We start from the raw sequence: 23,163 nt of genomic DNA on the forward strand, positions 1-23,163 counted from the left end.
TTTCCTCCTCTTGTCGGGAATGGGCAGTTTTGTCACTAAAGCTCAATAATAAAAACCAGACGGTTCAACCTTTCCAGCTTGAAGATTAAATAAGTGTTTTTCTTGGATCTGTGATTTTTAACCTCCTTGCTACTTGTAAACAGAGACACCAACCCCTGTGATTAGAATATTCACTGAGTGAGATTTGGCTCTCTTAAACTTTGGGGAGGGACCGGGAAATGCTCAGATCCAGTTTTAACAACTTGAAACTGTGTTGAATACGAACTCACTAATTTCCCTGCTACCCACAAAAAAATCATTTAATGGAGGGAACAAAACTCCAGGTTGTTCCCCAAAATGAAGAATTCGTGCTTCCAAATGAAATGTTGAAAGGAGTCCCCTCCATTACAAGGCAAAGAAACATTCAATATTTCACTGCAGCTCACTTGGTATAAATATTTCTTTCCCTAGGCTGCAGGAGTATACAACTAGCTCCTGCCACGCTGAAGCAAGAGCATTTCCAAGAACCTTGTGAAACTGGGGATGCCAGCATCTCTGAGTCAGGTTGCTCAATTTTAGGTTGCAGGATGTGATGACTGTGCAAAATTGCACAACCCTCTTCTCTTGCTCTCATATTTTAGTCCAAACACATCAGAGATTATCCTGTGTTTGCTTGAATGTGTGGTTTATGGGGAGAGGAAGTTTGAAACTAAGGGGCTGACTATCAAAGGGGCTCTGCAGGGTTTCAGTTCCTTGGGTTATATATGTAACAGTTGCAGATTGGTGTTTGACACCTTTGGCTCTGTGTGTGGGGGGGGGGGCCCCCGAGGGCGAGTTGGCACCTTGCATCTCATTTACAGCCCAGGGTTCATCAGCGGGTCAGCCAGCTTTTAATGACATCATTACACTTGTTTACCACTCAAACAGAGGAAGTGCTGTACTGGTGATGGGCTTTGACCACCGTCAGCATCATTTTTTTTTTTTCAACACCAGCAATTTTTTGCAGAACGAGAAGCGTAGTAAGGAAGGAAGTGTCTTAACACTAAAGGGATTTAAGTCTCTGTTCCTGATCAGGAGTTCAGAGGAAAAACAAGAGTCAGAACATTCCTAGCATTCGGACTGTAATATTTCAAGAGCAGTACTTCATATTGCCATTAAAACCCCAGGTGTCAGATCCCCATGCCAGCTATGCAGTGTAAATCCACAGTAACTTCACTGAAGACAACCGATTTACTCTGGGTTAGTCGCTAAGGTGCCACAAGTCCTCCTTTTCGTTTTGCGGATACAGACTAACACGGCTGCTACTCTGAAACCTGAGATCTTCGAGTGGTTAAAATCAGAGTAGGTGCAGTTAACAAAGTTTAAAATAAGATTTTGTGTTCTTAATTCACAGATTTAGGCCAATTTAGGCTGCTAAATCCGTATTTAGGCTCCTGATGGTCTGACTGTCAAAGGTGATGAGCATCCAGAATTTCCCACTGAAGTCAATGGGAACAGCTGCTGCTCAGGGCTTGTCTACACTACCCACCAGATCGGCGGGCAGTGATCGATCCAGTGGGGGTCGATTTATCACGTCTAGTATAGACGCGATAAATCAACCGCTGAGCGCTCTCCCGTCAACTCAACAGCAATTTAATACATGCCCACTCGTGCGTGTGCACACCCTCAGTCGCGGACAGATAGCGCCTCTGAAAATCTTTCCGCAAATGCCTCAACCGCTTCAACTGGTGAAGAGAAATGAATTGTTCTGATCTTGTTTCTCTCCAGTGTAAATCTGAAGTCATGCTAACTTCATTCGCTCTTAATTTAAATGGGTGTAACGGAGAGCAAACTCTGACCATGTCTGTGGACGTGACGTCCTCCAAGGGATGCTGATAGTTTTAGGTCCAACTTTTTTTTTTTTCTTTAATCAGCCTAAGGCTGTGTGGCTTTCCACACTTCTACAGGAAGGAACTACCCCCACATACTTTCAAGGTGGATCCTGATGGCCATCATGGCCAGTGGGAGATCCTGGCAGCGGGGCTTCTGTGGAGCTGCTCTCTGACAGGGTGTTATGGGGGGGGGGGGGGGAAGGGGGGGGTAACCATACCGAGGCACAGTCTACAGAGCCAGTGCTGAGCCCAGGGCCTCCGCACAGGTGACCGACCAGACCTCTGGGATCTGGATTCTGCGTTGATCCTAAAGGATCTGCAACATTTGCGAATGTGCTTCCACTGCCTATTCTGCAGGGGGAGGGCAAATCACACCCCCCCCCCAGCCCCCCACCCCCGCTTCCAATAAACAGATCACAACTTCACTCCACCAGGGGCTCCTTATGGACTATTCCTTCCCTCTTAATCCCCTCCTGTGGGCTTTGCTATGGGAAAGAGCAGACCATCCCCTCTGGCTTCTACCTCTTTCACCTATTGTGTTAATTGCAATGGAATAAGTGAGCCCAGAGAATCAAAGGCATCAACAAGATTTTGTCACTGTACAAAACTAAACAGCTGAACATGGTTTGGGGTTTCAGATACCGAGAGTTCAGCCTGCTTAGTCCCAAGGCCACAACTACCTTTAAGAATCTTTTATTAAAGATACAGAAAAAGAGTTAAAGCATTTAAAAGGTAAAGTATTAAGGCAGGTTTTTATTTTAACAATATCCCTTATTCCCTTTCACTTTAGCTGTTGAGAGATTTTTTGCAAGGAAACCTGCCTGTTTGACAATCTTTACGATGATGATAACTGCCCGTTTTGGGAAAAAGAGAAGTTACTTGTGTGGTCTGGAGCTGTGGCTAAAGTTTGATTCTGCTTCCTTGAAGACCGAACAAAACAAACTCCCAAAAGGGGAGAGAAAGGAACAGCAGTGCTAGGAAATGCAGATTTTGTCTTGGGTGTTGACTTTTACTGCAGCCTCACTGCTGGGGAAACAAGGGCAAAGCACCTGGTCTTCTCAGTTGCTCCGTGACTAGCAAATGTGTGCCAGTGTTAGGGCATTGCTGTAAGCTGCCTCGCAGCTGGTGGGTTCACAGCAGCGTTGCAAAAGGTGCAATCTTGGACAGCTAAGCCAGACTCTTCTTAAACTAAAGGGAATAGAATGAACAAGGTGGGTAAGGAAGAGGCTAGGTTAGGGAGGGAGTGGGACCTGGAACCCCATTGGCACATTCCAGGTGCTATTCAGGATTTAGCCAAAGGTGATGGAAGTGGTGATGTCATCCGTTCCCTCTCTCTGGCCTAGTCTGGTGAGGGCATTTCTCAAGATCAGGGCTATGGGGGCCTAGCAGTGTCTTGGTAGATCCTGGGGTCCCAATAGATGGTGGGGGTGGCAGCCATGATAGTGAAACTCACTCCTTCTAGTCCGCCCATCCCCCAGTGTTCTGATCCCCTCCATTGGGGGGGGGGAGGGCATTAAGGACCCCAAAAAGGTGTGATGGGCAAAATAGGGCATCGCTCATTAGTTTTTCCACAAATTAGGCCTACTTTCCAACACATCCATTTTGGTCCATTAATTTCCACTTGCAATCTCTTGTTCTCCTTCCTTAGAAGTTTTTAAGGTCAGGCTTGACAAAGCCCTGGCTGGGATGATTTAATTGGGGATTGGTCCTGCTTTGAGCAGGGGGTGGGACTAGATGACCTCCTGAGGTCCCTTCCAACCCTGATATTCTGTGATTCTATGGTTCTTTGCCAGTCATGATTTCAACAGAGTCCTTGGATAGTACTGGTAGACCATTTTGTTTGAACTAATCCAGTCTTTCTATCACCATTTATTGCATATTGTTATGAATTTACACCCACTTTTCAATAATCAATCTCACAGTTGCGATAGGCCTGCTAGATCACAATTATTACAACACACCCCACTAAAGTCAATGGACTAAATTCTGGTCCCAGCTACACTAGTGTGAAATCAGAGTGTCTCCCATTATATCTGGAGTAACACCAGCACAAATCTAGAGTAAGTGAGAGTTTGGTCCCATGTGGTTGCATAGGGTGTAAATCAGGGCATAATTTGGCCCTACTCTTTGATTACCCCCCCACCCGCAAAAGTCTACTTTAAAATAACTCAGTGTTCCCTCAATAGTCTCATGGGTAAATATTCTCTTTGAGAAAGGACTCTGTTCCTGTGCGTGTGGACAGTGCCTACACATTGTGGACCCTAGTGGAAGGCAAGTAAACATTGTTTGTTTTCTCTGCACCAGTTTTATACCTTGCATGTTCAAATGCTCATTCCTTTTCCATTAGCAGTCACACCGGGAACCTGATTTTAAGAGTTATGCTCATCCAGTCAGGTGACGGAAATAATATCATGTGACTTATGTGACCAGTCATGACTAACCTTTGAATTTCACATTTTTCTTCACCCTAACAGTTGGCGCCATTACAGACTAAATGGGCAACCTAAACGCTGCCTTTTCTTGCTTTATAAAAATAAATGGTTTAATCCTTAATGTCAGTGTAACTTTTTGTTGTTGTTGCAGTTAATGCATAAGCCTGTTGCACCCAAGTTTTAACCTGTGATATGTTATGTTCTGTGGGATCCTATTACCCTGGGAGATATGAGCAGTGCACAATCATAATAATAATTAATGCTGAATTCAGAAAACAAGTGTGCAAAAGGGCACTGTTCAGTATGTTGACGTTGGATCAAATCATTTTCCCGAACCAGACCCAATAACTTTTAACACTCTTTTTAGATTTTTGTTCGTTGGCTTTTCCCTGGTCCCTGTCTGCTACAGTAGTGCTTTCTGCATCTGCGTGTTTTATCTCCACACGATTTCCTGAGCTCTCTGCGGAAATTTTTATATGAATGTGGGTTATGTGGGCTAGTGGGGCCTGTCTTACAGAGTGGATGGAGAGGGCTGCAGTGTAGTAGTTTGATTATTTTTTTTAAAACTGTTTATGTAGGAAGTTTTAACAGGTTTACAGATCTTTGCCATGAAAACATCAGAGTCAATACAATAATCATTACAACAGTGAGCTTTTGTTGAAAGGAACATTAGACAGTAATATAATCATCAGATATGTCTATGTACCAGGGTGTTACAAATGTACAGAGTGAGCATCTTTACACGACCCTTGACATGCCACTTCAAGTGATTTTATTAAATTGAGTGAAATCTCTGATTACGCCTATTAGACATGCCAGGTTTGTTAAGCAAATATTAACAGTAAAAAAAAAAAATTGGACAAATATTTTCCCGAGATGGCACATTGTATTTCTGTCACTAGATGTTTTCAAAGCAGTACTTAAAATTAACACATTTTTAAAAAGAATCCCCACAAATGTGCCCCTCCCCTTTGCTTTTGACTAGTTGCAGGCAGAGAATTTTCTGACTGGATGTTGCTTTGCGTGGTTTAATGTCCCAGAACCGAGGCAAGTTCTAGCACATCGTGTGGCAGAAACTGACTGTTAAAAAGCTATCACTTCTTTCCCCCCACAAATGCCTCCATGAACCTTTGCAGCCGTGACAGCTTGTGGCCACTTGGTGCTTTTGTTGGCACGGTGCACTCCAGTTGACCCTGTCCCCGCGTTAATAGGATTGTAAAGGCTGACTCCTGCGTGACCTCTTCCCGCAAACAACCCACCCTTCCTCTTCCTCAACTGTTCTATACAACAGAGCTGAGAAGTGTTGCTCCCCATGCAATCTGCAGCTGCAGTTTATGTTACAGACAAAAGCGACTGGCAAAACCACTGAAGAGAAATCAGCATGGGGCCACCTGTCCTCACATACTCCTGATAGGTGAACAATGCCCTCTGTACTCACAAAGTGGAGGGAAATGATCTTAAATTCCTGTATGCAGACAGAAAATCAAGTGTTCTTTTCACTATACCGAGGAAGGCCTCCATTGATCCAGCTTTACTGGGAGCAGGTATCTGCATATTACTCCTGGTTTTCAGTTCCTTCTCTCCATCCAGTTTCCTTCCCTGTGGGGAAAAGAGGGGTCCATTTGAGACCGGGAATCTGGTTTGCATTTAAATGAATAGCATAACAATGCCCACCAGTGATTTTTAACACAATCCTTTGGGTTTTGGGAAGTCAACATTTACAATAGAAAAGCCAGAGATTCACTTGGAGGAACAAAACTGAGCAAACCTTGTTTATTTAATTTACATGACTGAGAATTACTGGGGCTGATTCTCCGGTTTGGCCAGGCTGCACTGAGCACAGGACCCGAGGATGCTGTAGGCCATTTTTGAGGCACTGCCCGCTGATAAGATAGAGCAGCCTCAAAGGTCTGGTTAGCAACCCAAAATATGCTCTGGCCTTTTCTCCCTTGCCACACTGCCTGTTACCAGGGATTTTCTGCATCCTCTGTGCCAATGAAGCAGCACAAGGGGTCCTGTTACAATAGGATGTGGACCCCATTATTTGCTATCTGTTAAGTGCTGACAGTGTGTTTGCTGGTTTACAAGGCCAGACACTAAGGACAGTCCCTGCTATGCAGAGTTTGCTGTCTAAAAGAACCTTTATATTTAAACTTTTGGGGTCAGGTCCGTAGGTGGTGTAAATCACCAGCGCTCCCCTGAAGTCAATGGAGAAATGCCAGTTTATTCCAGCTGAGGATCTGACCCCTGGCCTCCAGATGTGAAAGACTGCGTCGGAGAGGAGGAAAATTTCAAATATGTTTGATGTTCATACACCAGCTGGAGGAGAGGAACATTTGTGATGGAGGAAGAAAGAAGATGACTTTGGGTGGGCTCAGTGATGGATTGCGACTGTGCTGCAGGAGTGCACCTGGCTGCAGCTTTTGGAGATGGAGAGCGCAGGGAACAGAAGGTTTTTGTTTCATTTTGTTCTTTCCTGTCTGGAAGGAGAGGAAACTGGGAGAGAGCAAAAGCAAGGACTTCAGAGAGGAGGAGCCTTAGAGTAACAGTCAGAGTCCTGGAGCAACATTAATTCAACATTTTCTGAAGATACCAGGGACTGCTCTCCTACTCAACTGTCCATGAGCTCAATAGCTAAAACTGAACACTAGATTCTGATCTGACTTAGGGCCCGGCTTTGCTCGAACTGACGTCAATGGCAAAACGACCATTAATCTCAATGGGAGTGAGATCAGATCCTTTACTCCACTATAAATCCAGCATATCTGTGCTCACATCAGTAGTTATTCTGCATTTACTCCGTTGTAAATGAAAGCACCTCCTGGCCTTGCGAATACAGAAGGCCTCTCATTTTATGGCAGTCAGATGGATGCCTTTCATAGGCTTAATTGACCTTTATTCTTCATAGCTCAGCAAATGTTCCCACCTGACATGGCAACAATGCCTTGCTCTGTAGCTGTCAGGGAAATGGTGCATGGTGGACTAGCTTCAGCGCTTTTGTGTAAAACATTTGTGCTAATTCTCTTTGTCCCCATGCCCCTCAAACAATAAATCTGTATTTTAGCTTTGCAGGTATGGCTCAATTTACTCCTTGTATGTCATAAAGCATTAGGGGCTGGGATTCCAAAGGAACCTAAACGCTAGGGCACCCACATTCTGTTGAAATTCAATAGGAGTTTAACACCTTAGTCTCCTTTGAAAGACCCAGCCGTAAGCATTGCACCCTTCTATAACTCCAACCCGTGTTTCATTTCATATATATTCTCTTCCATAACTCTGTCTCTAACATTTGTTAGTCTTTAAGGTGCCCCTGGACTCCTCGTTGTTTCTGTTTCTCACGGTTGTTTTTCTTCCTCAATTTAGCCTTCAACTCAAGACTTTGGACCTGACTCTGCTCACTCTGACCAGTGTAAATCCAGAGTAACTCCACTGATGTCTGTTGAGTTAGCCCAGTGTCAAAATATGTGTATGTGAGAGAGGAGTCAGGCCCTTTAATGGCAGGACGTCCTCATTACCCTTCACAGAGGTGTTCCCAGTAGAATCTAGCAGACCTCTGTGATATTTAAATTCAGCAATACTTATGCTCCCCCAGGCTTTAACATGACCAACGTAGCATGTTCTAACATACCACTTCCCTTCATAGAATCATAGAATATCAGGGTTGGAAGGGACCTCAGGAGGTCATCTAGTCCAACCCCCTGCTCAAAGCAGGACCAATCCCCAATTTTTGCCCTGGCTTGACTGAAGTGATTATGTTAGGTCGAGCTAGTTAATGTGATCCAATATCAGACCTTTAAAGCCTAGTCTAGAAAAGCCTATGTGTGAAATGGCTAATTTAGGGCTACCCTCTTACCCCTCTCGGTCCCCCATACCCATATTTGTCCCTTTCCACCCCACCCCCTGTACTTTTGATTGTTTGCCAATATAGGAACTGGCAGAATTTTGTCATTGCCCTGCTTTGCGGGGGGTGCTGAGAGCCATTAAACAAAACTGTAAACGCTGTAAATGATGGAAATCACTTCAAACCGGGGTACTCCCGCACCCCCAGCACCCCTCGTTCCAACAGCTATGCTTACAGTTCATACAGATTTCATCAAGGGGCTGGGTTGAGTATTTTGATCTACTCCAGGCATCAAAAGGTTCTTTTTTTCTTTTTAAAGCAAAGGTTGACTTTTTACTCTGCACAGCCACACCTCCCACTCTGCCTGTAATCGGGTCTTTAGCATGCCTCTCCTGTGAAGTACTCCTGAACTAACTTGTCTGCATTTACCCAGAGGGCAAGGGAGTGGAAGGGGTGGGGGTGAAAAATCCATACAACATCAAAACCAAAATACAATCGTGTTTTTCAGGCTGTGGGGCTTACGGCACCCTGAGTCCAGAATGCCGAAAATTCTCCCAGGATATAGAATATACTGAAATGTGTGTCTTTGAGGTGTGAGTGCCAGGGCTCTGCAGATAGACTGGGATGAGGCTGAAATACTTCTCTGGATTATCTGTACTTTGTCCTTCCAGAAACCATTCAGCAACTTTCAGTACTGGCAGCACAAAGGCTCTCTGTTTAAACATGGGTAATAGCCTGGGTGATTGCAAATGCCTGCTCAAACAGAGCGACTTTTGTTTCTCTGACAGCGGAAGGAGGTTGAGAGGGGCCAAAATGTGTTATCCTACCCACCCGGAATATCTCTAGCAATCTGTGGCTGGGAGATGCTGTGGTTTCTTTTGATTTGTGAGGATAGCAGGAATGAGATCAAGCTGGGAAGGGCTCTGATATGTTTATATAAACACCTTTATCCCAGAGTGTCTTCAAACTGATCTACAAACAAGATTGCTTCATCCATTCTGAAATGCTACCCACTTTCGGGATGGAACTCTGCGGCTGCTAACCATTGCATAGATTTGAGTTGCTATGATCCATTAAAACATGCCCTGACTAATATAGAGTGAGTAGCATGGAGTGGGAGATGTTCTCTCTCAAAACTGTTCCAGCTATCGACTCTTTTCCAGCCCTTATTTAGTGAACTGGTAGCTTCTCTGATGGTTAGCACAATATGTCAGATTTGTGGAATATTAGGGCCAAATTCATCACCGATGACATAATAAAAGGGGGGCCGTTCGCTGGTGTTGTCCCAATTTATGCCAGCAATGCTTCTGGGCCGCAGATTAAATAGCTTTTCCAGTGCTCTCCTGCATCCGATGAAGTGAGCTGTAGCTCACGAAAGCTTATGCTCAAATAAATTGGTTAGTCTCTAAGGTGCCACAAGTCCTCCTTTTCTTTTTGTAAAAACCCCTGTAATCGAGATCTAAAGGTCTGGGGTTATAGATCTCACCTGCAGAAATTTATCTTTCTTGTGCTGTCTCTCTACTACTTTTTTAAAATACACCTTTTTCAGGCCCTCTTCTTCACTCCTGTAAAATCTCGTGCTATTCTTGCTCTGCTTTTGGCTATGTGACATCTCCCTGGAGGACACCTGAAAGCTGTGAATAAGCCATAGGACACCTTTATGACATCACTGGCCAAAGGGTCCTCCCCACTCCTGATGGACCAAATATAGCTCACATTGTTCTGCAGTGTGTAACAGCAATCTCCAGCTGCCTTTCTCTTTGATACAGAGATGCAATCAAAACCTGCTTGGAGCAGGTCATGCTGGGGCCTCCATGGGCCTCCTATCTGTGTTCAGAAAGGGGCAGCTGATATCTGCATCAGTTTATACAAATCCCTCATGCTATGGAAGCCAACAGTATAACTCCCATTGGCTTGTTTCATGGGGGAAAGTTAGGATTTAAGCCTATGGGGCAGGAGGGGGGCATTAAGCGCCTGGCAAATAGCCAGCAGAGCCCTCGATGGGACATTCTTGCCTTAGAATAACAGCAGCTAGAGCCTGCTTGCATCCTGGGGGCATGTCTCGTTAGCACCCTAAAGTTCAGAGTTAAAGATTCCTAAGAGTCCACCGCTGTCTGCTGAGCCTGCGGCTCTGGCTCGAATGATTCTCCTAAGGCCAGCTAAGGAGCTCGGTGATTTGCCAGAGAGGGGAAGATAAAGTGATAGGGCTTGTTTTGCAAACCAAACGTGAGAATCCGTCCTGGGGAAATCTGCAGCGATCTGAGAGGTCGCAGTCATTAGCTACTTTTAAAGTTCCTGTGCCATCATAAATCTCCCGATATTTCTTGTGTCCACTAGCAGGAAGAATCCCTCCGCCACCACCAGCTGGTAGGCTAAGCGATTGCTTTCACATTCCACCTGACTGCCAACCACTGGGGTCACCCAGAGGTAACCACAGGGCAGGAAGCCTCTGTGAGCAGCCCTGCCGCAGCGGGGATTAACCGCCTCACTGGGCCGCTGCCCTCAACAATTTTCTGGTCAGTAACTTTTTGAAAGGAGAGCGTGTCTTGTGCCGTAGGGAGGGGAGGGCAGGAGTGGGTGGGGAGAGAAGACACGGTGACTGGATTCTTTCCAGGGTGGGAAACAATCTGTCCAATAACTTCTTCATGACAGAGATTAAATTTTCCTTCCCTTCCCTCCAAACCCATGAATGGATAGCTATGCAACATCCTGACATGCCATGTAATAAGGAACAGTGTCTCTCTGTCTCCTTCACCACTGCATCTCTCTTTGTAAAGCAGAAGTTCCTGGCACCGTGAGGATTCCTCTTTCTAGCATTCAGCTGCGAACTTTGTAAGCAGTTTGGGACAAAAGGCTTAAATTTTAATACTGGTGTCCAAACTGGAATCCCAGATCCAAAAAACCTCAGAACTTTGGAGCATTCATAGTCCAAATCCCCCCTCTGCCTTTTGCAAATGCCTCCTATCTTTAGAATGGGCCATTCCCTGAACTCCAGATCCAGACACCTTTCAAGATTAGGGTGTTAATAAGTTACATATGTGCTCTTTGCAATAGGATAAAGCTGACTGAACTCTCTTAAGGCTGACTTTAAGCATAAGGTACGATGACAGTTGCTTAGAGTGCCACGTCTGAAGGAGTGACAGAGTAGTGCACAGAGCACCATGTTTGCTCATCTACAGACCAGCAAGAGCCAACATCTGCAAAACACAGGCAGGGGTTCTGACACTGACCGTGAGAGCCCTGGAAAGGGCTTATTTGGAAGATAGTTGGGGCACCGAAGACCACCTGTGACTCTGAATCCCTCTGTGGCTAGTCGTGGTATGATATGATGCAACCTCACCAGGGTGGCCAACAGAAAATGTCAAGCTGCAGATGCGTTAAGGCGGCTTGAATTCAGAAGAGTCCGGCACCTATGAGCAGGGTGGTGCAAACGCTAGTTGGGAAAGGACAATGGAGAAGCCGCCAGGAAAAAGACAAAAATGGGACTGTGAAACTATTACACCATAGGAGAGGAGGAAAAAGAAGTAATGACTACAGGCGCCTACTGGCCAAAACCCACTGTGGTGATGGAGTTCAGGAGCAATGGATGGTACTACAGGGCTCAGATTGCAACAGTGGTTGAAAGTCTGCTGGTGCTTTGGCTCGGGAAAAGGTTTCTGTCCCTTCTCAGCCCCTGTCCAAAACCCTGTCAGGATTTGAGCTCTAAAGAGGCAGAGACGCAGGACAAATAGGGATGTGCCAACGCAGCCTTCTGGCCAAACGTCAGACAGAGACCGAAAGCCTCACACGTGAGCGTGGTCTTGTGAGAGTATTCAGCCTGGTTTCTAGACCAAAGACGTTTTGACTAGACATAGAAGTGAAGCATTTTGAGTTTTGCCCATCACTAAAACCAGCAAAAATGGCAGTAGGAAGGTTGGTCTTGTAGCCATTACTTTTCTCCTCCACAAAGGCTAACACACTCTGAGTCTGGGCAGTGCCGTGGACTGGGAAAACTAAAGGAAGAGGAGCTGGAGGTGTGGCAGGGGTACCGCACCCCACCCAAAACAGCCCACATTTTGATGGAGTCATCTTGCAAGACTAGCCCACAGGTTAGTCAAGGTCCCAAAATAGCCATTATTGGCTTACAAAATGTTACCATGTCCCACACTTGCACCATAATGCGATGGCACACTCGTCCCCTGCTCGTACAGTTCTTCACGATGTATTTCCTGACATCATTATGTGTAAGTTTGTCCCCATTTGACTCATACAGATGGCAATGCTGACAAGCAGAGTGGAAATGGAGAGAGAAATCTGTTTCCTGTTATCTATCGGTCGTGTGATAGCCCAGACAGCTGGGGAGGATAGGTCATTTTCTTGCCTTGTCTGGTTCCCCCTGTCTGGCTCACTCTCTCTCTCTCTCCGCCTCTTCAGCTTGTTGATTTACGTTTTCACCAGTTGCATTGATGGGCATGAACCTGGTAGTCCCCTTGCAAACAACAGGCTAAACTCCCCATGAATGTAAATGCATAATTCCATAGATTTTTGCCTGATGCCTTCATAAGCAGCCATCAGTGTTGTATTTTGTTTCCCTCTTTATTCATAAGTGAGAGAGGCCCAGAGAATTTTATATTATCCCTTTTGTATTTCATAACTCCCTCTGTGGTCACACTGTTCCTCCTCCTCCACACTTTTAACAATACATCTTCAACAGTAAATTAAAATCTTGTGAAATTTCACACATTCTGTCTTTCTTTTCGAGTCTACAAAGCAGAAATTGGAAGTGGCTCCCAACCAAGCTATGAAAACAAGATGACACTGAACACAGGCTAACTTCAGTTTCGCAAGCTTGGTGGGGATCGTTGGGACAGGGTGAAGCATAGAGACCTGCAAGCTCAAGGCTACCTTTTAAAAGGGTGGCTTTTAAGCAGGGGGGCTGTTGGGCTGGCTAGGAGAGCATTCTACATTCTGCCATTTATTTATTCAGACTTCTGGCCATAGTGGATCTTTTCTTGAAGCATTTTAAAGTTGAAGACCCATTTCTCCTTGCCCACAACCGCCTCTGTGAGCCAAGGTTTCCAGCAAAATGGCTCTGGCTCAATCTCGCCTGCTCTAAAAGCTCTCTGCATCCTATCCCCCATGCATAGTACTGAAGTTCTGCTTCTTTTCTTTCCTCCCGAGTGTTGTCCTCATACAACCCCAGTGAAATGTGAGTGTCTGCCCACTTAGCTTTATCATTGCATATCACAGCAAGACCGTATGTAGTATGTTTCTTAGAGCAGCTTTGAAAAAGGGTTAACTAGAGAGATTTGAATTTTTGTATCTTCTGGTTACGCCTTTGGAACAAATGGGTGTGAAAGAGAGGGACAGGCAGATTCAGAGCTGGTTCAAAGGCAGTTCAGGCACCTTGTTTGATTGTGAAGCCAAATGGAACACAGTCAACAAACCTCCAAAGACACAGTGGTCCCTTCAGAAGCTCCTTTACATCTCTATATCTGTATGTATTTCTGGGTGTGTGTCTAAATAAAGATCACAGGGGTTTAAAGAACAGCATTCGTTTTAAATTTAACCCATTAAGGAAGTTGGCTGGAACCCAGGTACAGTCAATTTTTATCCATGTTCGACTGTACTTCAAGTGTCCTTTGTACTGCCGGAGCAGTGTAAATGAGAATCAGGCCCTGTGCTGATAATGAAGTGGCTCATCTTGTCCAGCAAGGAAACTTTCTTCAAGAGCTTTATTGTGGGCAGGGAATGCTGAATGCCCTGTCGTCTTGTGCTGTCATCCAGTTGACTCTAGGGGTTGCGTTACGGGCAGTTATGTAATTCAATCTCTGGACCTTTTTGTCTTTCAGCACTTGGTCACCCAAAAGTCAAAGGGAGCTAAAATCCTAAAGATGCAATGTATTACTTCTTTAACCCTTTTAAAAAAAAAAACAATATACCAATCAGTTCACACTAATCATCAAAGGGAGTGGAGTGGCTGAAAGCTTGAGTCACACAGTCACGTAAGATCTGTATTTCAGAAGATTTTCTACCAGCATTAGCAAATTGCTCAGAAATGACACCATCATTAAGGCTAAAAGCCTTTCCTGTTATGAGCCCAATTTTCCAATCTCTTATGCAGAATAACTCACTTAGGAGGAGCATTTGGCTCTGAGAATTTCTTCTCTCTTCTATGGTTTAATACTGGTTATGCCATGTTGCGTTAGCCATGTTGATCCCTTAATCCTGAATAGTAATTTGCATTAAGAATGTTCTCTTCTATGGGGATTTCTGTGTGGTGAAAACTGCCCTTGTGAGCATAAGCAACCTACAGATTTTCTCTTCTTTTTCCTGCTTTGCCTACCAGCTCATGGGGAGGTCAGTGCCATTAAAGTCTGTAGGGATACACGCTGTCCTGTAATTTCACTTTTGTAAAATGACACGTTTCCGATGGCTCGCAGTGATATGGACAGAACCGTCCCTTGGGTAGGGCGAATCAGGGCGACCGCTCTGGGCCCCGCACTTCAGGGGGCCCCGCGGGCTGCTGCAATTGGTCCCGGAAGGCATAGGCATGGGAACTAGAATGTTGCTGTCAGCTTGTAAATAAATGCTGAATGAGAGCTTGCATGTATTAATTGCAAAATAAATAAAGGTAACAATTGAGGTTTCTGACTTAAAATGCCCTTGTCAGTGTGTGTTTAGAGTTCTCACAGCCCCATTGCAGATGCTGACCCATTATATTGAGCATATGGCATAGGAGCTGCAATGTCCCCAGGACAGCAAGTCTGAGACAAAGTTGATTTAGGAATCGTAGGGCTTGAGTCTGTGACCTTCCTTCGACAAAAAGCCTGTTGAACTCACTAAATGGTGAGTGTCCTTGCTCTTGTGGGTTTAACTGAAAACCACCACATTGTTTTATAATGAGCTTCTTGCTTAATTTCCTCCTCTTTAGTATAGTATTGGCTTCTCCTCCTCCTCCATTCTCTTGAATTGGGAATTCACCTAGAAGAGTGGTTTCCAAACTTTTTAGGCTGGGAACGTCTTTCCAAATGATGTAGTCTCCTGCATACCCCCATCTGAGATAGCGTCATAATAGACCTATAACTAGGTTGCCAAGTCTTACAAAATAAAATGCTTTGTCCGCCATTACTGAATTTTTCTCGCGTAGCTCCTGATGAGAGCTTACGTACGTACCCCAGTCTGAAAACCATTGACGTGGAATAATAGCTTATAAACTGTCAGCATTCTAAACGGTTACTTACCATGCGTCGGCTAAACTGTATTTTACCTTACTAGGGAGCAGAAGCTCTAACAAAATGTAGTAGTCAATGTATGACCAGCAATAATAGGCAGTGTGTATATATGGGGCAATGTTTTTAGGGTTAAACCTAACCCACTTCCCTGAGTTCCACCCCATGTCTGCATGACAACATTAGGATTAGATCAGAGAAACTGTGTGTGTTTTGATGGCTTGTTTGTTTTAATTGCCCATGTGCCTGGCTTATTTAATGATCACCTTATGCCACTGGCCAATCATTCGGCCCAGAGCTCCGATTTTCAGCGCCGGCTGTTACACAGCTTGCAAATAAAAAGCCTTCACCTGGACATTGTGCGGCAGCCACCATCACGATGGAGTCACTTAACGCTGGCCACCAGCATGACCACCACCACCGTAGTTCCCTAGACCCATGTGTTACATAAATATTTTTGTTTAAAAATCAGTGGAGCCCTAAATGAAACAATGTGACAGGACTGGCACTGCAAATGCAATTAAATGAGCCATGTCGAATTGTTCAAGTTAGAAACAGATTTTAATTACAGTAGATTCAAAACAGGAACAATTTTTACTTGAGCAAATGTTTCTCGCTGCAGATCATCCTGTGGGGTCGAACCGAGAAGTGCCTTAAGGAAACCACAGAGGAGATTAGAAGGATGGGAACAGAGTGCCATTACTTCATTTGCGATGTGGGAAACCGAGAGGAAGTCTATCGGCAAGCCAAAGCTGTCCGGGAAAAGGTTGGTCTGTGTGGTGGATCCAGTGATGGGCAGAGCTTAGAAAATCCCCTAACCAATGGCAAGTAGGAAATGTTCTCTGGCGGCTTAGGAAGAAGGGCATCTATACATTCTGCATCTGGCAAAGGCCTGGCCCTGTCCGTTTCTTGCTTTGATGGTAGGGAATAAAGGGCCTCATTCTCCAATGCCTTCCGACCTTGCTTTGACATTTATATCTGGGCAAAGAAGTTATGAAGTGCTACCAAATCAGAATTCTCTATCCACTCACACCAGGTGTCCATTTGACACCAATTTTGTACAGAGGAAATATTTGCACAAAGTGTAAAGACAGCAGGGAATAAGTCCTGGTAGGTCTTATGCTGGATCCTGACACTGTATCAAGAAGCTGAGTGTGGAAGGAGCTGTGAAAGAGCAAATATGCCACCACGGAGCCAGCCTCTCTTCTCTTGAAATATCTAGGTCAGTGGTTCTCAAACTTTAGTGTTGGTGACCCCTTTCACACAGCAAGCCTCTGAGTGTGACCCCCCCTTATAAATTAAAAAAAACTTTTTTACATTTAACACTATTATAAATGCTGGAAGCGAAGAGGGGTTTGGATTGGAGGCTGACAGCTCGTGACCCCCCATGTAATAACCTCGCAACCCCCTGAGGGGGTCACGGCCCCCAGTTTGAGAACCCCTGATCTAGGTGATATTATAGGACTGAGACTGAATTATAAAATGCAAGTTATAATAATATATAAGAGAATCCTAATAATAGCCCAACAAAGGCAACTGGCTGTTGATTTGGGGGGAAACTTCTTTTAACTATACATCTATCACTAGTCCTTCTCATGCTCCTGGCCATCTTTCCAGCTGCCTTTCTCCTTTTGAGTGTCTCTTTGTAGGGACAAATGTTTTACACCACTTTGTCTTTGTTTCAAAACGGTGTAGAATTTCATTAGTAGCCAAACAACATGCTTCAAAACTGCCTAGAAAGAAGAACCATGGAGAACTCATTTGTGCAAATGTTAAGTATCTGTGCTTCAGCTACTTTAAGCTACCTGGGGTACGTTGTAGTCACCAGAAAGATTACAAAGCCCCGTGTGGCAGGAACTCAGAAGAGGCCATGGATTCACACTTCAGTAAAAGGACCAAAGTGGCTGCTGTATTTGTGAAAAGAGATGTCCACTGTAACCAATCAGCTGCCCCCTTTTTCTTTTTGCAGGTGGGTGATATCACCATCCTAGTGAACAATGCTGCTGTCGTTCATGGTAAGAGCTTGATGGACAGCGATGACGACGCTCTACTCAAATCACAACACATAAATACCCTGGGACAGTTCTGGGTAAGATAAGCTCCTGTATCCAGCGTATTCAGACTTGGAAATGAGAGTGACAAATTACAGCCAGTAAACACTTGGCTGCTGCTAGACTTTTCCAAACGATGCTTGGTAAGATCAGCCTGACATGAAAACGAGCCAGGAAAAACAATGTGAAAGGCAAAGGCCAGAGGAGAGAAGTCTGAGGAAAAAATTGAGTTTGACAGATTCCCTCAAATTGATTTCAGTTACTTCTGCTAAAATACCATATTAAAGGCTTCCAGTAATTATAATGCCTCTGATGCTCTTTTAAACTCACCCTGTGACTTACAAGAAAAACTCTGATTTCCTTTGAGAAATCCCAGGCGCACAGAAGAGAGTTTCTCTGTTTGATGCACATCTGGAACATGAGCGAAACATGACCAGATGCATGGCTGCGTTGTTCAAGGAAGAGAGCTTGCATTAAACTCATTCAGTTTCTAATTAGATCAGTTAAAAAATAATGTATTTGTGTTGTTCCTCTCCATGTTGAAGTCTTTATCCTAAATAATGTGCATCTGAGCAGAACAGGGCATGATCTTTATTGCCTTTTATTCTGTGCACGGCTTAGTGTTGTGATAGCAGAGGTTTGGTTTTGTTCACAGGAATCAGGTTAACTGAGGCTTTTTGGAACCACTCACAGAGCAGCGAGGCTCCCTTCAATATGAAGCGTGGCCTGAATCATGGAGTTTGAATGTAATTACTCCTCATACCCCTGAACAACGGAAAGCACAATTGGGCCCTGCATCACTAGGCTTGTTTTCTTAGTGGCTATAATTCCTGTTGTGTCTCTACTTTGTGAAGTTTTTTTTTATTTTTTCTCTCTCTTCCTTTACAGACCACCAAGGCCTTCCTGCCACGCATGCTGGAGCTGCAGAATGGGCACATTGTTTGCTTGAACTCTGTCTTGGCCTTGTCAGCCATCCCTGGTGCCATTGACTACTGCACCTCCAAAGCCTCTTCCTTTGCCTTTATGGAAAGCCTGACCTTGGGATTGCTGGACTGTCCTGGAGTGAATGCTACAACAGTCCTGCCATTCCACACCAGCACAGAGATGTTTCAGGGCATGAGAATAAGGTCAGTCCAGGGGAGATGGTGTAAATGATCTCACTGAAATTAATCAGCTGAACATGTTCGTTAACGCCTGGGGTTTTTTAAAGAGAATTTGATATCTGATCTGGCTGCCTGTGAGCAGAGGGGTCAATCTAGGCCTCCTGAAGCCATCAGGCTGGTTCTTCGATTTGCTGGTACACTCCCAATGTGTACAGTTCAGTTTGCCCTTCCTATGGGAGGGTGTCTTCCAGGCAATTGTTTCTAGAGAGAAAATTAGAAGTGACTTTGCACTGGGAGCCAGCTGTGGACCTCAGAGCAGAGGAATCAAACTGATGTCTGAGGTTGTTCAAAGGGGCGAACAGTCCTACAAGTTGGGAATCCACACGAGAAGTTCCTAGTTCCTTCTTTATTCCTGTTGAGGGGCTCAATCCGCCCCCACTGGAATGAATGACGAAAAGGTCCACTGACAGCAGTGAGAAGAGCACCGGACCCTTGCCTGCTCCTACGAAAGTTAACGGTTTTCAAGGGGCTAATGACTAGCCAAAATTAACCCTTTACCAGTGGTGGACCCGTATCTCTTGCTACGAATTGCTAACACAGTTTGTGCACCCTCCGCCTTGGTGAATGGTGCAATGCGACGTCGCCATTGGCAGCGGGAAATCCATGTCCCTGGTATTAAGAGGCCTGGGGAGCATCTGGTTTTTGTCTTTCGCCTGCCAGTAATTTAATCCAAGAAAAAGGCAGGAGAGAGGACGAGGAGGGAGTGGCCCCTGTTATGCCCTCTTATAAGATGCAGCATAAGCTCCCCTCGGCCTTGGTGCCGGCCCAGCTTTACTGGTTCGGGTAGTGAGTGATAGGACCAGGGTCTCATCCTCTCTCTGCTCCTCCCTGACAGTTTTGTGGGGTGGTTGAATGCTGGCAGCAGCTCAGAGAGCCCAAGGACTGGGATTGTACTGCACCCTAATTAGGTAATGAGTTTACTTCTTAATTTCTTCCCTCAGGTTCCCCAATCTTTTCCCCCCACTGAAGCCAGAGACTGTGGCCAGGAGAACAGTAAAAGCTGTTCAACTGAACCAAGCCTTCCTCCTCCTTCCGTGGACAATGCATGTACTTGTCATCTTGAAGAGGTAAATATTTCACTTCTCTGTGGCTGCCTGACCCACTCATTTTACCCTTTGGGCAGAGATGGGAGGCAATCCCGATTTCTGTCTGCGAAGCCAAATCTCATTTGACAGTTGCACGATACAGTAATTACCTAGGACCAGATTGTCCCCTCCCACAGAAGCCAGAGGGCATCAAGGATGGGGAGAAAACGTTGCACGGTTCCATTTGTAGAGTTGTCTTAAGCTTGTTACATCTGAGTATGTGCCCCCACCCCCCAATGAGGAAGCAGATCCAGCCTTCAAAACTCACAGATCCCTGAGATCTGTACTGACAATCCGTTTCCAGGAAATTTCTTACTTATTCACCCATTTATCTATTTGATTTTTTTATTTAGTAACCCCCTCTCCAGACTCCAGCAACTGTACAAAATGTATAAAATATACACCTTCTCATTTCTATTTGGAGACCACTCTTTCTGTAAAGCTATGAGAACATAAAAATGTAAACCAAAATTAATTAATTTTTACATGATCAATTTTTTAAGGGAACTTGAAACTGTGTGCAGAAAACGAACCCTAGTCTCTCTCACTGAAATAATTGAGGACAGCACATTTTAAATTTATTTTCTGTGAGCATTGAGACCAGAAACCATCTAAAAATAGAGCTCATCCAATCACAGAACTGAAACAGTGCCATGTGACTTATGTCACCAATCGCAACTAAATGACACATCCCAGTTTTCAGGAAACCAAAAGTGAACAAAATTCTCAACATATGTTAAATACCTTTGAATACCAAATAAATCTGAGAAAACCTTGCTCCATTCATGGACACTTTACAACCAGAAGAAGAATGGGCACCTGTCAAATATATTATTTGTTATGAATTATTCATTTAGCTTGTCAGCACAAAAGACATCAGGAAAAAAGCACTTCATTCAGACCAGGACCATGGGATGAAAAAAGTAAATACCTAAACAGATAGATAGGTATTCAAGATAAATATATAGATTGATTCTCAATATAAATTCTCAAGATTTATAACATTGAACAGAATCTTGCAATTTAAGAGATGTAGATAAGAACGGCCGTACTGGGTCAGACCAGGGTCCATCTAGCCCAGTGTCCTGTTTTCCGATAGTGGCCAGTGCCAGGTGCCCCAGAGGGAATGAACAGAACAGGTCATCATCAAGTGATCCACCCCCTGTTGCCCATTCCCAGCTTCTGGGAAACAGAGGCTGGGAATGATGCCTTCTTACAGGTTACATTGTTCTACCAGGGCCTGTTTAGTAAGCTCTCTCTTAGTAGGAAGAGACTCTATAGCACTTTCTCTCTTAGGGCCAGTCATGCCAGGTTCAGATCAACTTCAGATCCCACCGAAGTTGTTGGAAACACAGCAGCTTGCAAGACTGGACCCTTGGTATTTCTGACGGAAAGATGACTGCCTCATGCCACAGTAGTCATCCCATCGTGTGTGTGTGTGTGTTTGCGTCTTCTCATTTGAACAGATTAAAAAGTGTGTTTATTTTCTTTCTCTGCAGCATTCTCCCTCGGTCAGCACTTGAAGAAATCCACAAGTTTTCTGGAAGCTACACCTGTATGAACACGTTTAAAGGGCGAACATAGACCTGGTCATACTTAGAGGTCATACTTCATTCTAAAATGAAGCCAACACAAGCAGCAAAATCCTGACAAGATTGTGAATCAACGGTCTTGGCTTTTAGCCTGCCTTGCTCGCGTGACTTGTGCTGCTGTCAGGCAACAAATTTCTTGCAGGTCATATCCATAGCAACACGACCTTTGCACAGGACCGCATGGCTAGACTGGACTTTTGGGAGGAACAACAAAAACGTTGATATGTTTGTACAATGTTTAATTCTTTAGAGTCTGATTGTTAAATCCGCTCATAGTTTTAAGATTTAATTGTCGTTTTAATTGTACCCTTAGGCTGCTCCAACCAGGGTGCAGCACATCCCTCCCCACTCTGCTCACAGAAACAGGAAGAGCAACTAGTGTTGATTTCAGATCAGCTTTTTGAATGAGAATTTAAAAAATGGCTTTGCAGGGTTACTAGCTAAGGGTGTTTATTGGGACCCCACTTTTTTTCCCCCCTCCCACTGCATTGGGTGGCTGTACTTTACAGCCATTGAAGCAGATTGTTCCGCTCATTCCTTCTGCATCTCTGGACAGGAGCAAATAGCTGGTCCGCTCAGGGGCCACTCAAGAAGCCTGAGTGTGGAAGGACAGCGCTAGCCACAGCAAGTCTTTATTGCTGCCTGTCCAAAGGCTGAAGTGGCAAGCTCAGAAAGAGGAGTGACTAGACATATTTCATGAGACGGACAATCTGAATAGTGGAAGGTCCCGCCTACCGCTGAAATCATATACAGAAAGTAATTGTCCTTCTGAATATTTTTGTTCATTTGTGGTGAAATATAATTTTCTTTTAGCAATAATCCCTAGATTTCCACTCATTTAGTCAGTGTTGGCTTGGGAACAAACTCACCTTAGGGGCTTCCTCGGCACACCCTTATTCACGCAAGCAGTCCTTACACCGAGAAATCCCATTGATCAACCCGCACAGAGAAGGAAATGGAATATGTTCCAAAAAGTAGAAGGATGTGACGCATGGACATGAAATGTGAAGGTGGGAAGCGCAATGAGCAAAGGCCCGATGTAAACCCCATTGAAATCAATGGGGATCTTTCCAATGACTTACGTGAGAGTTGGATCAAGCCCTAAATGAGCCAAAAGAGGGAGGAAGCAGTGAGGTAGAATTCCCCACGAGACATTCATTTTTATTGTTCTTGTTATTTTTTTGTACAATACAGTTTCTTTAACAACCCAGTAAAGTACAGCAACACATCCCCATGACCGATCCATCGTGCAACACTGGGCGTGCTACCATGTACTAAACATAAGAGAACACAACCGAGAGAGGTATTAATCATAACTGCAGCATAGCTTGGCCGCAGGTGTGATAGGCGAGCACCTCAAGAAAAGTGCTGTAAGGACAGTCTTGTGGCTAAAGCACTGGAGTGTGAGGTAGGATTCCTGCCTTCTGTTTGCAGCTCTGCCTCAGACTGTGTGTGAGACCCCCGGGGCAAGTCACTTCTCTCATTGTGCTTCAGCAAAGGTTGTTGTGAGGCTTGGTTCCTTAATGTTTGTCAAGTGCTTTGCAGTCCTCAAGTGGTGGGAGCAAAATGTTGTTTGCTTACAGTTGGAGAGGTTACTTGCAAAAATGTAAAGAGGAGAGGAAGAATCCACATAATAAAACATCTGTTTCTAGAGGAGATCTGTGTTTCCTTGGAAAAGCTGGAAGTGGATCTGTGCATTTGGATGCTCTCTTTGTTCTGTTGTGTAGAACGGAGAGCAAAGAGCTAGATTTGGTGATACTTTTAAAATCTGACGGTCTGATCCCTGGCTGGCGTATATCCATATAGATTCATCAATGAATGGATTTTGCCAGCTGCACAACCTAAGGCAGTGGCGGGCAGCCCATGGGCCTCATGCGGGCCATGAGACATTTTGCTGATGTTCCCGGCCATTCGGAGCTGCGGGAAGCCCCACGGACA

At 44.8% G+C, this 23,163-nt stretch overlaps 1 protein-coding gene across 1 annotated transcript in view; it reads left to right on the top strand.

Moving 5' to 3' along the window:
* Window positions 1–22,881, top strand: part of DHRS3 (dehydrogenase/reductase 3) — a 41,146-nt gene extending 18,265 nt beyond the window's left edge. The window contains exons 2-6 of the mRNA XM_007053687.4: window positions 15,957–16,100; window positions 17,304–17,423; window positions 18,274–18,512; window positions 19,490–19,615; window positions 21,133–22,881. Coding sequence (XP_007053749.2) covers window positions 15,957–16,100; window positions 17,304–17,423; window positions 18,274–18,512; window positions 19,490–19,615; window positions 21,133–21,217 — 714 coding nt within the window. The 3' untranslated portion in view covers window positions 21,218–22,881. The remainder of the gene's footprint in view (window positions 1–15,956; window positions 16,101–17,303; window positions 17,424–18,273; window positions 18,513–19,489; window positions 19,616–21,132) is intronic.
* The last annotated feature ends 282 nt before the right edge of the window (window positions 22,882–23,163 follow it).

This window comes from Chelonia mydas, chromosome 18 (assembly GCF_015237465.2).
Source record: "Chelonia mydas isolate rCheMyd1 chromosome 18, rCheMyd1.pri.v2, whole genome shotgun sequence".
In the NCBI taxonomy this organism is placed as follows: domain Eukaryota; kingdom Metazoa; phylum Chordata; order Testudines; family Cheloniidae; genus Chelonia; species Chelonia mydas.